We start from the raw sequence: 14,905 nt of genomic DNA on the forward strand, positions 1-14,905 counted from the left end.
GCTTGTTTATTTATTTATTTATAATAACAACAAATTTCACACAGTGAAAAGCATAAACGTCCCTCTCACGCGGAAGGTAAGAGAGGAGGCAGTAGCAGGAAGGAAAGGTAAAGCGCACAGGCAAGGTACAGGCGGGAAGTAGTGCTCTGTACCGAAAACACTCTTTATAGAGGGAGGTAAGGTAAAGAAATAATACTCAGTTCTATATTCAACTAAAAATCCCTTTTCTGGTGTCCGCTCTGGCTTTCTTGGTCTGGGTGACAGGTGGAACCTCTGCCGCTGAGCTTCCAAACCATGCCGGTACCTTCCTCTTAAAAGGCGGATGTGAGCTCTGGAAGAAGAAAACATGAAAAAAAGTACAGAGTTAGAGGCTGGCTACTTTATACAGTTCTGCTTCCCACAGTCATACTTATCAGGAGTCAAACTGTCTACATTATTAGCAGAAGGCTTACAACTCCCTTAAATGCAACACCTTCTTCAAGTAATTGAGAGACTGAGTTAAGCTACAGCAGTGGGAAGAACGAAGGGTGGGAAACATTTGACCTGCAAAGCAGCATGCTGGCACACCTCTAGGTATTATACTGGCCTTCAGGAATTGTCTGTGAAAAAAAAAAAAAATCCACCAGCCAACCCCAAACTGTCAAGACAAATAAAAGCAGCCCAGCTCCTCAGTGTGTGACCTGTGAAAGAATACAGCCCAAGGCAGGGGATCAAAGTGGATGCCCCAAACCGATGAAATATCAGCAGTACCTGGTACCTCCCTGCAATTACTACTTGAGGAAAAAAAACCCAAAAAACCCACAAAACCAAAACAAACTGAAACCTCCAAACACAGCTGTGGGTGCCTGTCAGCAACTGGGCAAGGCATCTTCTGCAGGACTCACTCAAGGTTTACATTCCCCTACGAGTCTGAACATAACAGCGCTCCCCCTGAACTTTGGGTTCATCTCTTGCTCTGTGGTGGAAGAGATGCCATGGCCACACTAAGCCATGAATTCCTGTAAGAGCTTACAGCTAGGAGACAAGTGGGTTTCTGCTCATCCTTCAGCTACTGGTTTTTAAATAACAGAAGAACCAATCTCTATCAAAATGTTCATCTAGAGATGAACAGACTGCTGGCAAGCTGCCTTTGGGAAACACATCAGGAGAAGAGATCTATAGCCAGGAGAGAGGTTGCTTCAGCGCTTGCATCAAAAGGTATGCACACAATTCCAGAGCTCCCAGCCCAAGCTTGGGCAAAGCAGGAAGGGTGCAGGGACCATTATACTGATCCTGCTTTGTTCTGGTGTCACAAAAAAGGGGCTTTACTTCAAAATTATGTTCTGAAAGTTCTCTGAGGCTATTGCCAGCAACCAAAAAGATTATGACATAATGTGTTTAGTGTTTCAGGTAAGATAGCTACTGTGCTATTGAGGAATTATACTACTTAACGCTGACCAGACCATGAATAATGATTTGTCTGCATTGTTTTGCACTTGCATCAACACCCCAGCTTCAAAGTGAAGCAAGTTGTACAGCAAGTAGTGCTGGTCAGAGTGAGACAAGCTCCCTTTAGAAAAAACACTGTATTTTTGCTCATACAACTTGTGTTTATATAAACACCAGTGCAAAAATCCTTAATGTGGTCAGCATACAACTTCACACAACCTGAAAGAGGACAGGGAGCCAAGCGCCTCTCAAAGTGCTGGAAGCATCTCCACTAGGGGGCTGACAAGATGTACTGGAGAAAAAAAAAAATTCTGTAGCAGGCTGATGCTGTGAAAGTGGTAGATCCAGGCTTAGCAAGGGCAACACAAGCACCATGCTGTCACTACATCAAGGATATTAACAAGAAAAGTTGCCTGGCAATCCAGGCCAAGGTTTTAGGCATAGTAAAGAACCCAGATAGGAAGTTGGATTTTGGTTTGTTAAAGATCAACACCCAAAACATCAGGTCTGGGCTCTGCTCCTGGCACAGTTACAGACACTCACCTTTGGCTGAGAGTCAGAAAACAGTTCCTCCTCAACAGGACTGAGGGCAGGCTGATGACTGGAGGCCAGAGTGATGGGCTTTGGGCTGCCTGTTGCCCCGCTGCTACCCGGCTGGCTGTCATCCATGTGCTGCGCAGCCTTCCCATAGGACAGTGAGGAAGCAGGCTATTACATGTATCACAGCATTAAAGCTTAAGTCTGTGCAAACCAGATTTGATGCAAAGGCTGCATTTTGGAGGGGTTTTTTTTGTAGAAGTGAATGAGTAATTATAAACAGAGTTGCAACACCTATGCTTAATGAGATCACTAGCCATTTCTTACCCATTTCACCACAATAAAATTTGAGCAAGTGAAACACATCCATTTCAAACACAAGGGAACCGGAACTTGGGCTTTTTTGTGGTGTCTTTTTTTTTTTTTTAAGTGAAGAATACTTTCTCCATCCTGGTGGCTCTGAGAACTTGAAATACATGCTTCTGACTCAGAAGTGCTGTGTTTTCAAATGTGTTTTTACAGCAAAGGTGCCAGTTTGAAATGGCACAGTGGGCACATATATTAACTTCTAATCTCTATATAATGCCTGCTGGTCATAGGTTGCAACAGCCAAGCTGAGATTTTTGGATCAAGTACATATCTCTGTGTTACCAAGAGCATAGCTAATGGCAAGTCTACTGCATGCTTTATTACAGTAAGAACATCTGTTTACCGAAGCCAAAGGCACTGCTTGCAGATGGGTTTTCTCAGCTCCTTCCTTCAATGTCGCATTGATCAAATTACCCTGTAAAAGTAGCGGTAATGTAAGGTTGTTAAAAATGCAAGAACATTCATTAGCAGATTTAAAAGCTGTTTCCTACAGGGAATTATTAGAACCAGGGTATCTTCTGAAGGAGAAGTAAATAAAGACTATTTGGATTAGCTTGTGGATTTGCAGCCTACTCATTTGTATAATATAAATTTGATTTCTAATAGCATGTCATTCCTGTTACTAGCTCCAGCAGCTAACAGTAGCAGAAAAGAAAGTGTAATTAGAACTCAAACAATTGGACTGCCAAAAAGTCAACTTCAGGAAAGAGAAGGCTCAGATACAGATATAGTAGGAAAAAACAGCACTCAGGGATACAAGAAACAATCAAGCTGGCGAAATGGCAAGGTTTGAGAAGTTGTGTGAGCCAGAGTTCAAGAAATCAACCACAAGCCCTGTAAGGAACAGACATGAAATCCTAGCACAGGCAGCAAAAGTCTGTAGAGTTTGGAATTTCCCCCAGGAGCTACTCAGTGCAGGGTGGCCTTTTGTACAAGGTGCTGAACTGGGACTTGGGACACACCAAGGCCAGCTGAGGGCTCAGAACACTAGCCTGTCCTTTCTCAAAGAGCAACAAAGAGCTCCTTATTTCCTGAAATTTCTCCTCAATGAGTCAGACTTATGGCATGACACTTTTTTATCACAGCTACACCCAGCAGTTTCAAGCAAGAGAGGAAGCCATGAAAGACTGAGACATTTCTAGTAGGCATTACCTGTGGCTTTTTCACACTCTCAGCTTTCCTACTATCTTAGAGCTTTCTGCAGAGGAAGAGAATCACTTTTCTCACATCAGGTTGGTGATCAGGTACCAATGCAGAGAAGCAAGGCAAGGGCAGAACAGACTTTGTGGCTATGAAGGATCCAGCTTACCAAAGGCTTCCATACTGGCGAGAACTTGGAATATTCACCTTTTTCCCCCACTACCCCAGCTACTATAAATCCAGGATTTTACACAGGACCTTTTGCATCCACATCCAGAAGGGCTGGACAGCAGCAGAAAGCATTCATCCCTCCTCTCAGAGGCCACTATTAAGCTGCAGTTGTGATGGTCTACAGCAGTGGACCATTATGTGCCTCATCTTCCTGGGCTGCATCTCCAGGACTTGCTGTGGTAGAAAGGAGTTGACAACCCACATGGGAACAGATCAGCTCAGGTGACCTGTTTAACAGATCACAGCTAGGCTGCACAGGGGCAGCCCTCTTCCTAAGTCAAGAAATGTTTTGCAAGGGGAACCCTCTGGTTCTCTGAGGGCAATGCTCAGAGCAGGAGAGGGAGGCAGTCCTAGTCAAAGCTGAGGGAAAGACGGATCGTGAAGATGAGACACCAAGCGCTACTGGAAACAGCGACAACAACAACAAAAAAAAAGGCTTTTAGTCTACTCCTACGAAGAGGAAACGTTCTTTTCACAAAACCAGTTTTATACTTTTTTTTTTTTTCTAACCTTTGTTTTATCCAACAAGGCATCTTCCCTGCTTGCTTGATCTGCTGCTGGTTTTTCCTGGCACCCTTCTGACCACACCAACATCCTTCTGATGCCTGAGCCATGCTGAGACTTAATTCTGTGCTGCTTCTCCAATAATTCAATAGTCATCCTGATGAGATACAGTTCAATATTTGCAGGAACAAGTTTTCTAATTGCTTGAATTTTGGTGGTGTCTTGGAAAAAAAGATATAAATACAATATTAATTGTTTTTTTAATCTTCTTGCCCCTTACTCAGTTTTCTTCTGTTGTAAAACCTATCAGTCATCCCTTATTATAATATAGGATAGATTAAGGCACAGAAAAGAATAAAAACCACATGTAGGTTTGACCCATAAGAAAGCAGATCATGAGCTCATGGGATAAATCCCCACCTCATTTGTGCTCACACAAACTTATTGTCCCCAGATTTAGTGTAGAACATCAGAATCTCCTGCCTCCAACTCGTATGTCCTATCAACCATTTTCTCTTGAGAGGAAGGCTACATTAGCTCAGGCTGAAAAGCCTCTCTGCTTTCTTAAATGTAGTGCCATGTCAATTCTCCATTCTATCATGGCACTCAAAAGCAATCTGAGAGTCTGGTTTGAGCCTGTAACTGCTGCTGAAAAGACACATTAATGTGCAATAGGACAAGAGTAACAAAGCTAGCAAGTCAGCAAACTCTGCCAGCCTAACAAACAGAACCACTAGGACATGGTTGTCTGCAGCCCCTTAACAAGCCCATGGCACCAGATGACAGTGTTAAGAGGAAGAACACTTCTGTAGTTCTTAGCCTCCTCATCCTAAACAGGTATCTTACAGATAAGATACCTTGGGGATAATGCTACAGCTCTTATTCAGCATATTTTCTGTAGATGCCCATACTTACAGGCAGACTGCATCAGGCTGATGGTTTTCTCCAAAAACACTTGAGTAAATACAGGGTTAATGATGCCTGACTTTTCTCAGCAGCCATACAATTGAGTGAAAGCATTTGTAAAGGACTACCCTCTTTTGCTCTTTAATCAATCACAATTGCCTTGTTTTACAAGGCAATCTTGAAAGGAAAGGAATGACCCTGGCATTGCCACATTCTGCCTTGCCACAGCCCTTCCAGAAATGACAGGTTCTACCTAAAGCGGCAACTGAGCTGTCAGGTTTTTATTCCTTTCATCTGTATGCCACTGTCACGAGAACCTTCAGGTAAGGGCTGTGATACTCACCTGAGTCAATAGGAGGGTTACAGATAACATCAGAAATGATCTGTTGAACTTCAGGAGTCAAACCTGCTTGCTCCAGGTTGACAGGGTAGCCAGCTTTCATTGCCTGGAACAGGTGAGTGCCAACCTCAGAAAGAGGCAGAGATCTGCTTTCACTTATAGTCCTCTAGGGAAACAAAGGCAGAAGGGATTGAGGTGGCAGAAGTGTCTGAAATACAACCACAAGCTCAAAACGCGGCAACCTCCTATGCTCAAAAAGCAATCAGGGGAGACTGGCACACAGCAGTGCGACAAAGCTCCAAAACCACTTCATTAGTCCTAGTATTCATCTCTTATTTTCCATCTTGTAAAGAGCACTTTTTTTTTCTCTTGAGGCTACTACTTCTCAACTCGAGTGCAACATCTCTACTTGAGCTTACTTCAGATGAACAGAGGTTCTACAGGGGAAGGCTGCTGTGCAGCCAGCTCACAGGCTTGCTACAGCCCGCTCATAGCTCCCATCCGCTGTGTCACAACACTCGCCACCACCCACTTTCCACCCTGTGGCAGCTGAATCCCAGCCACTTCTACCACAAAGGAAACAGATGCCCTCGCCTCACAATTAAGTCCAAGTATCAACCCAGCTCCTACTTTTTGAGATTTCTGTGTCAAAGCTTCAGATGTCTCCTGCTGTGATGCACCTGACCTTCCAGTGGCCCATATAATTCATGACATACACGCAGAAGATATACAATACCAAACCAAGATCCCCCTCACTTTCAAACCTGTTAGATTAATTCTTCTCTTAAAAAATTTGTGTTCAAGAAAAACATCTCAAACTTTTTCTACCTAAGCTTGTACTTTTCAAGGAGATTATTTCCAACTGGTTACTTGTCTTCCTCAAAAGAAGATGTTTCAAGCTTCTACCAGTTTCTCCCCAGACGATACACATATTGTGCATATAATCATCAGGGTTAGTGGATACAGAGCATCAAGTTACCCATTAATAATTATACAACTGTTTCTTGTTAATTAGTCTTTAGGTACACTTTGAAGTTAGGGATTATTAGACAAGGTTTACTTATACTCTTGGGAGGGACAACAGAAAAACTCACAGCAACTTCAGTTTCCTACTGTAGGATTAAAAAGCAATAAATAAAACTGTATCGAAGCAGCTCACAAGGCTCATCTTGACAGGGCACATGGCATGATGCCAGTATAGTCACATGCCCTGTAGCACCTCAACAACTTAGACATAGCAGGTAACTTTCCTCAACTTCTGTTTGTAAAGGGAAACAGCTTTCCAAAATCTGAACTAGAAAACCACATTAATACTTTGCACTTCAACTTTAGTTTTGCATTGAATCTTCCCCTGAGCTTTGTTTCTTGACATGCAAGTCTTACACATTGATATGGCACAGGCTAAGGAATGGGAATTTGCTTTCTAAACCAAGAACAGAGTTAGTGGAATTTAGCCCAATGATTATTAACCTTAAAGATAAGCCTAAATACAGCCCCACATTTAGCATCCTTTCCAGCAGGCTACTGGATTAGGAAGTTTTTCTTATGTGTCTTTACTACTGTGACAAGATACACAGAAACAGACAGAATACCTGCTACAGAACAGCATGCTGTGTAACAGTACTGAACAGTTCTGCCTGATGCCCTGCCAATCTGTGTGGGCAATGTATCGAGTAGGGAGCTGTACCTTATCTCACTGTATCCCACCTCACAGCAAGCCCAGTGTTTTGTACTTTCACCGGTTCTTAGAGTTAAGTTAAACGAGCTACCATTTGCCAGGAAAGATACCGGTCTCAGTGTTTTTAAGCAACCCTGCCCCAGTACTGGGCAGAGGATTTAAAAGAATTTTCAAATCCCCCTCCTCTAGACAAAGCATCCCCACCGCTAATTTTCAACGAGGACAGGACCTTCACAGGGAAGAGCTTACCAGAGAGAGATTTTTCTCTTGGAACAGGATATATGTGACATGCTCTGAGGGGGAGAGGGCTCTAGTATGCTTCCAGGGAGATGCTTTCTTCTGATCTTCAGATCCAGATATAGGAAATGTGTCGGTCTAAGGGAGATAAAGGATTTAGAAGAATTATATCCCAGTAACAGAGAATGGATCACTCTCCCATTATCCAAAGTTACCTGGAAGAGTAACATAAATGGAGTCATTCTTATCTACAACGGTTGGTTTTGACCCCAAGTCCACTTTTCCACAAAAAAAACAACCCCAAAAAACAAAGCAAAGAGGGAATCCAAATGGATACCACTTACTCCTATCTTAATAAAGCAAGCATGGGATTGTCCAAGGGACTTGCAAAAAAACCCCAGAAAAACAGTATTGATACAACTTCTTAAGTGTTGCTCATGACATGTACGACTACTGTGTCACAAGAAACTGGGGTATTCAGTCTGCTGCTTAGTATGGGAAACTGCTCCATTTTTTTTAACTCTTTGCTCAACACAGATTTCTTGAAAAAAAACCCAAAAATGCCAGCAGCAAAGAATGCTTTTGGTCCCCATTCCTAGATCATAATAGCTTTCTGTGACACAGAAAGATGACTCCACAGAATCTTCTCAAGCATTACAGAGTAGCAGTATTGCTCCTCTACCTGCTTTCTAGATAAGTCCCTTTAACTGTATATTTACATAGAAATTAAGATCCTCAAAGCAGAACTGCTCCATAGTTCCTCTAATCCTCTGCTCCCACGGCCCCTCCCTAGTGGGGTCTCTCCTCATAGTGACTGATGAGGAGCCACTCTACAAAGAGAGGTTCAGACAGAGGAAACAACTGCAGGAAGAGAACCAATAGGAGTATTTCCCAACAGCTGGAAATCTAAGCTCTTCTGCCAGTCTCCCAAGGAGAAACTTCGAGGAAGCAAAGCCCTGCCCTCCAAGTCTGAGTCAAACCATGCTGAAGGATGCTGAAGGATGATGATTATTCTAGCCTTGGCCTCCAGCACCAGATCACAATAATACAGCACCTCTCAGACACTCAGCTTGGCCACATGGGTGACCTTTACAAGGATGTTCTGGACTTTCAAGGTCACTACAATCTGGAATACCAGCCAGGTCCCAATGTCATTGTCAAGTAGCACGTTCAGATTTGGGAGGTCTACTTGTATCTCAGGCTAGCAAGTTTCCCTGCCAGGCCTGGATGGAAGAGCTGTGATGAGGACAAACTCTGAAGGAGAAACCCAACAGCACAAACCAAGTTATGTCTTTAAGGCTCTTGCAAAGCAGCAGACACTTTAGTAAATCATACCTGCAAACCATTTACTTGGCAGAAGTCCTTAATTTCAGCCAGGAGAGGTATCAGCATGGTGGATTTTGCTTCAGATACACCATCAATTCTCTTCACATTCTGAACACTCGTAGGCCTGGTTTAGGATGAATAATAAAAGCCATGGAAATGTCCTATGCCAGTGCTTTGAAACATCCAAGTGTCTGTGTATGACAGATCTATTAGGCAAAAGTTGAAAGTGTTATTACTGTACCCTCACCATCTCTTCAACTAACTAAATTCTGAATCATGAAGCTTGGCCACAGCAGAAACATTCAAGTTTGCTACTCAGTGCTCTGGAAGATCTGTTTACCACATCTTTATTCGCTTTTACCTCCCAAGAGCACGTAAGCCCAGAGCTCTTCCATGGAAGAACATAACACAACACATTCCAAAAGTAACATTGTCTAATAGCTTTTAGTAGCTGGGGAAGGCACTTCAGATGCATTATCAACTGAGCTGCCCTACAATACCCTCTCATACAACAAGAAAATATTTTTTCACCCTCCTTTCAGTTGCTGAGAGTAAGACTAAGTCGTGCTTGTTATTTTATACTACAGAGCCACCCATGCAAGGTAAGGGACAGCTCTTGACCTGTGGCTGACCCTTAGCAGGGTAAGGGCACACTAAAGTGATTAAAACACATTGGAGGGAAGCAGATGGAAAGATAAGGATTAGTACAAAACATACACCTTCCTCTGACTGGCCAACCTTATAGGAGGCTTGGATACAAAGTCAGGCAACATTGTCAGGTTTTTTTAGTAGTCACTAGAACGAAGAACCAAGTCTGATGTCAGTAACTTTTTTAACTTACACCAGTCAGTGGTTTACAAGGGCATTAGAGTAAATGAAGATCCTCAGGAAAAAAGCTTCTCCTCTACCCATGAGGCATGATCTCTCAACAAAAGCAGAAAGGGGATTCATGACTTGGCTTGCAACCTTCTCAGTTTGTACAACATGCACACATGCTCGTTTTACCTTATTCGGGCCATCTCCACCAGGATCTTGTTGGTTGCCAAGACAGCTGGAGGAATTACCTTCTCATTAGCTACCTTCTGTCTAGCAGTCAGCAACTTGCCATACAGAGCAGCCTGTGAAGAAGAGTGCCAAATTCTCAAGAAGCAGCTCTAAATCACTCACATAGGTATAATTAAGGAGAGGAAAACTTACAACTTCCCTCATTCTGACACTAATATACAGAAAGACTGCAATCCATTAACCCATCCTGACAGTTAAATCCTCTCCTAGGACTTCTATTCAAAACATCTTTGTAATATTATGAGCTGCCCAAGCTTACTGCTCCAACACAGGACAACTTTGGTCTGGAGGTTGGCTACAATTCACTGATATCCTCCCTCTTCCAAAAACACCTTACCTCTAGTTCTTTTTCTCGGGAGGAAACAACAGGTTCTGGGGGCTTCAGAGGAGAAGATTTCACCGGGAAGTGCTCTGCAACACTAATAAAAAATAAAAGATGTGTGAAACAAGCCCTGCATTACACTGATTTATTTGGGGACTTTGCACAAGGCTGTGGGAAAAGCAGCAGCACAACTTACTTTGCCTGGTCTGACAGCACCATCAGACTGTGGTCTGCCACCTCATGCTAGCACTGCACTCCTACAGAACTTGAGCTGGCTGGGGCAGAATCAGCAGTATCCCTAGTGTAACAGAATTCCTCCGTGTCTCGTCCCATAACTTAAAAATAGCCTCTTACTGCATGAAGCTCAAGCAGATGAAGTGGCAGTTTTATGTAAAAAAACCCAAGCCAGCCAACCCACCAATATCCCTATCAACAGCTAGATTCACATATTTTTAACAAAAACATGTTCTTATAAGCACCTTATAATGTCCATTCGTGACATTATTCTGAGAGCATCCCACAAGAAACACCTTACATATTTTTCCGCAAGACTGATAACATTAATCCTGGCCAAAAAGAGCTAATAACTCCAAAAGCATCAGTGACAAGGACACAGCTGCTGTGCTGTAAGCAAAATTAGCTGACATTACTGCTAGACACGTCTGCCTAGAAAACAGCACACCACAGCTACCATGTAGCTAATGTACTCATGTAGTCATGGGCTCATGTACTTAGGGATATCTACCTCTAATTAGACTGCTGTGATTATATGGCAATATCTGTTCACAGACAAGCTCGAGTAAGAGCATCCTTTCCCAAGCAAGGTGTGAAATAACACTTTTTCTGGTTTGTAGCTGTCCCTCAACTAATTTTTCTTCACACAGCTACAGTGGTGATTATTCAGCTGAAGTGACATATCTTATTCTCCTGTTATCTGCCAGCATCAGGATGCTTGCCTGAAGGAGGAATCGAACTGCTCAGAAATGCAAGGTGGGTTTAATCTGAAGCACCACACAAGCCAGGAAAACAAATTACTTGGGCTGCTCTTTGCAGAATCTTGTTTTCTTTCTTTTGACCTGAGGGAGCCTCAGCTTGATCTCAGTCTTCTCTAGACTAGTGTAGAAAGGTAGAAACCTACATGCTTGCTTATAGCCCCTGCACTACACATACATTCAGTTCTACCAGCTTTAAGAGCAAGTCACAGCTTTGTCACTTTTCAACCTGAATTATATTTGTAAACAGTTTGAAAAAACCCATTCTCCATTTCCTGTGTGGTTAAAATCCATTACAGTTTCAACCATCACATAGAAAACAGACCGAAAAAACACAAGTCCAGTGTAAGTATCCAATATAAATCTGTTATTGCTCCATTTTAATCAACATTTGGATTTGAAGTAACACCAGTGAGAAAGTCTGCACTTCAGCAATTAATAAAGTTCACTTTGCCTGCAACACTACAAGTACACACAGCTTGCCAAATTTACCTACGTCTGTTGAATATTATAACAGTTCAATGTTTTGAACTATAATGCAATGTATGGCAAGTTTTAAGCACTTTTTCTTTTTTAATATATTAAAGATTTTTACTGTCACTTCATATAGGAGAATGCTGTTTTTAAGGATCATCCTACAAACAGTATCCCTATTAACACAAAGTTTGGTAATTCTGTTTTCATTTAGAACACTGTACCTGTTAAGCATGTTATTGCTTCTTGGAGGAGTTTTAACTTTTCTCTCAGATGAAAACATATCGTACAGAGACATCTATAAAAAAAGAACAAGACAAATGCTGATTTACCAGTCCTTCCACTGAAGCTGCTGTTTGCAGCAAAATACTCATTTGTGACACCATGATACACTCGCAATATTTATTTTTTTTTTTGATACGAGGAAGGACAGACAACAAAGCACAAGAGGGTTTGTACTCATACAGACCTGTTTGACTGGCGACTGCGTTGTTCCTTTCATGCCTGGGGAGCGCTGCGTTGAGAGCATAGGTAAACGCCTACTGCTGTGATTAAGATACAGTTCGTTTTATTAAATTAGACCAAGTCATTTGTACAGCAACACTGCCACTTGGAGAAAGAAAAAAGTATTCTGCCAAGCAAACTGATTTGAACTTTGTACAGGGATCTCTTTGGCAAATCAAAAGTTCTTAATTATTTATTTTTTTAACTGTTAGTACCATCATTCTACAAAAAACCACTGAGGACCTCTAAGACTGTTAATACTAAAACTTTAACAATTAACAAGAATCTTGTCTTATGGAAGAAACAAAGATTTTGGTGACAAACCCAGAATTTGGGACACACTTGAGAAAGATTTCATTTTAAAAATTCCATTACTGAAGAAAACAGATTAGTACCCACTTTCTGGTTTGCACTAAGCATACAGCTTTTGCTTACTGTTTGATAATAAGCATTTTTCTTCTAGAAGACCTGTAGACAGTACCCGAGAGCACCACAACAGCAGAGCATAAGAAAGCAAAAGAAAACTGGTACTTTTGACATTACCCAATTAACTTATTTAGCAACACTAAGACAATCTTGATAACAGAACAGTTTCCTAAAGACAGCACCGAAGAGCTTTGTTTTAAGATTATTTCCTGTCACAGCAAAGCCTTTGCAACCTCCACTTCATTATCTTTCACCTCAGAAGGGCTGGTAAGAATTAAACGTTTGTGAAGACCAACACAATGCTGTTTATAAAGTATAACCAGCAGCAAAAAGATGACAATCAAAACTTAACATGATATTTTCTTGGAGCTATATACTCTGATGGTAAATACCCAACCACTACTGAAAAAACACCCCACCTTTGCAGACAAACTTATCAGGACTTGAAATAGTTCAGTTTTCACAGGAAGAAATACAAAGACAATTACAAAGACTATTACATTCTTGTGTTGAATCAGTTCTTGTTAGAATAAAGGCTTTTCAGTTTCATTCTCAGCTTAATTTTAATGAAGTAGGTCAAGTGCATAATTGGGAAAACAAGTCATTAGCCGCTTTATTTAAAGCCTCACCATTTAATTCTTAAACATTAGAAAGAACATGAATCTTGATGATTTCCTTCTACCATTTCTTTCCTTTAGCTGATTATGTTCTCCATGAGGATGCATTGCAACAACACGCTTCCAGGCTACCCAGAATCACTGATGAAGACACATGCTTTCTGACTAGTTTTGGTAGTTTCTCTAAACTACATTTCCCCACTAACCTTCCTATTTACTCAGCCATCTGATTAGCTCCACTAAAGACCTCCGTGATGAGGCACTGTCAGACTGAAGCTGTAAGCCATGCACTCTCAGGAGCACTAGACAACATGTTACCTCTGACATGAGCAGTCAATAGAAACGTCTATCCAGGCACCCCCACTGACTTTTTTGGTATTACGATACTGCTTAAGGGAAAACTTTGCCTAGAAAAATCAAGTGCAGAAGTCTCCTGTCCAATCTAGCCATCTTCAGAAGCAGGCTTCTGAAACTTATCGGATGTTAAAAGAATAAAAAAAGTGCTCAAGAGAACACATGTACTATAATTACCTTCTAGGAGGTCTCTGCAGATTAAAGTCTTCACTGGACAGTAACATAAGACTTGGATTTAAGGCAGATCCAGGCTTTACCAGCCAATTTCTACCCTGTAAGACAGAAACCATATGGCTTGGCTATAGATTACTCTGAGAAGCTTTTGATGGGTAGTTTCACACCAGAAAGTACCTTCTGGGTAAGCACACATGTGGTTGTAAACTTGCTGTGCCCAGATACTTCTTTAAGGAATCCTTCCATTATCAGCTGTTGGCAGAGCAACTTCCACCAGTTCTCCGGCCAGTCTTTTCCACTACCAAAGAGAGGGTGTTTTCGGTATCTGTCTGGCAAGCGTTGAGAAAACTGAAATTTTTAAAAGAATTAGTTAGACATCTCTAGTCCCTGTGGAAGAAAGTTTCCAACACAGCCAGTAAACCAAAAACCTGGGATGCGAGAAGGATGTCCTCAAGAACATTTTTCCACAGAAGAACTTTTCAGAAAAATCACAAGCCAATACATTTTTTCAAGTTTACATAACACCCATTGCAACCACGACACATACAGCACCTCAACAGTAAGAATACAAGCCTCCTTCACGCCACCTGAAGAGCAGATTCATCTCTATAACCTAATCTACTCCACTGCTTTCTGCCAAGGTTGTGACAAGATTACCATTTTCTTTTGTAGTAAGACCCCAGACAAACCTACGCTTAGATCACAGACCAGGTAGAACATCTCCCTTTGTATATGAAGGGGGTTACAGGAACAACCCAGCCATCCACAGCAAAGCAAGTCATCTAGTGCAGTTTGTATTCAACCAGTTCAGCTCAGTCTTACACTGCATCAGTTCCAACAGCAGCAGTTACCCATTCCGTTCTTAAAAAGTCTACAGAAGTAAAAATAAATCAACAAGCCCTGTTTAAGTCCCAGGACAGGTACAAAGCCAGAAGCAAACTCACTACGGATGTCTGCTCTACTCCCCTGGCCTTCACTGCAACACAGTTTTTTTTGTTTCAAGCTGCCACCGATTTACTCAACTCTTACCAATGGTTCAGACTAAAAAAAGCTGATTAGCTCCTGTCTGATGGGTTCTCACCCGCCCCAGTCTTGGGGTCCAAATGGACGTCAATGGGCTAAAGCCCCTTTAACAAAAGGGGAAAATCTTGGCATAAGCCTGAAAAGTGGAGAACCTTTCTGAAACAGGAAGGTAACAGTGGATCAAGCATTAGCAGGTAAAAGTGTCTCAGACAGAAAAAAGTTTTAATTTATTACTAGCATATGAAATCAACAGGAAGG

At 41.9% G+C, this 14,905-nt stretch overlaps 1 protein-coding gene across 15 annotated transcripts in view; it reads right to left on the reverse strand.

Moving 5' to 3' along the window:
- Positions 1-2: 2 nt before the first annotated feature.
- Positions 3-14,905, reverse strand: part of WRN (WRN RecQ like helicase) — a 47,255-nt gene continuing 32,352 nt past the window's right edge. For 10 of the 15 annotated variants that reach the window (XM_055798007.1, XM_055798008.1, XM_055798010.1 and 7 more), the window contains 13 exons: positions 13,802-13,972; positions 13,628-13,722; positions 12,019-12,094; positions 11,774-11,847; positions 10,099-10,180; positions 9,702-9,814; positions 8,706-8,820; positions 7,383-7,508; positions 5,459-5,621; positions 4,216-4,430; positions 2,678-2,749; positions 1,972-2,136; positions 3-331 (listed from right to left, as the gene is read on the reverse strand). In XM_055798007.1, coding sequence (XP_055653982.1) covers positions 209-331; positions 1,972-2,136; positions 2,678-2,749; positions 4,216-4,430; positions 5,459-5,621; positions 7,383-7,508; positions 8,706-8,820; positions 9,702-9,814; positions 10,099-10,180; positions 11,774-11,847; positions 12,019-12,094; positions 13,628-13,722; positions 13,802-13,972 — 1,590 coding nt within the window. In that variant the 3' untranslated portion in view covers positions 3-208. Of the gene's footprint in view, positions 332-1,971; positions 2,137-2,677; positions 2,750-4,215; positions 4,431-5,458; positions 5,622-7,382; positions 7,509-8,705; positions 8,903-9,537; positions 9,619-9,701; positions 9,815-10,098; positions 10,181-11,773; positions 11,848-12,018; positions 12,095-13,627; positions 13,723-13,801; positions 13,973-14,905 lie in introns of those variants that run through there. The other 5 variants (XM_027794845.2, XM_027794847.2, XM_027794844.2 and 2 more) reach the window with 4 other exon arrangements.

The sequence above is a fragment of the Falco peregrinus genome, chromosome 2, assembly GCF_023634155.1.
Source record: "Falco peregrinus isolate bFalPer1 chromosome 2, bFalPer1.pri, whole genome shotgun sequence".
Lineage (NCBI taxonomy): Eukaryota > Metazoa > Chordata > Aves > Falconiformes > Falconidae > Falco > Falco peregrinus.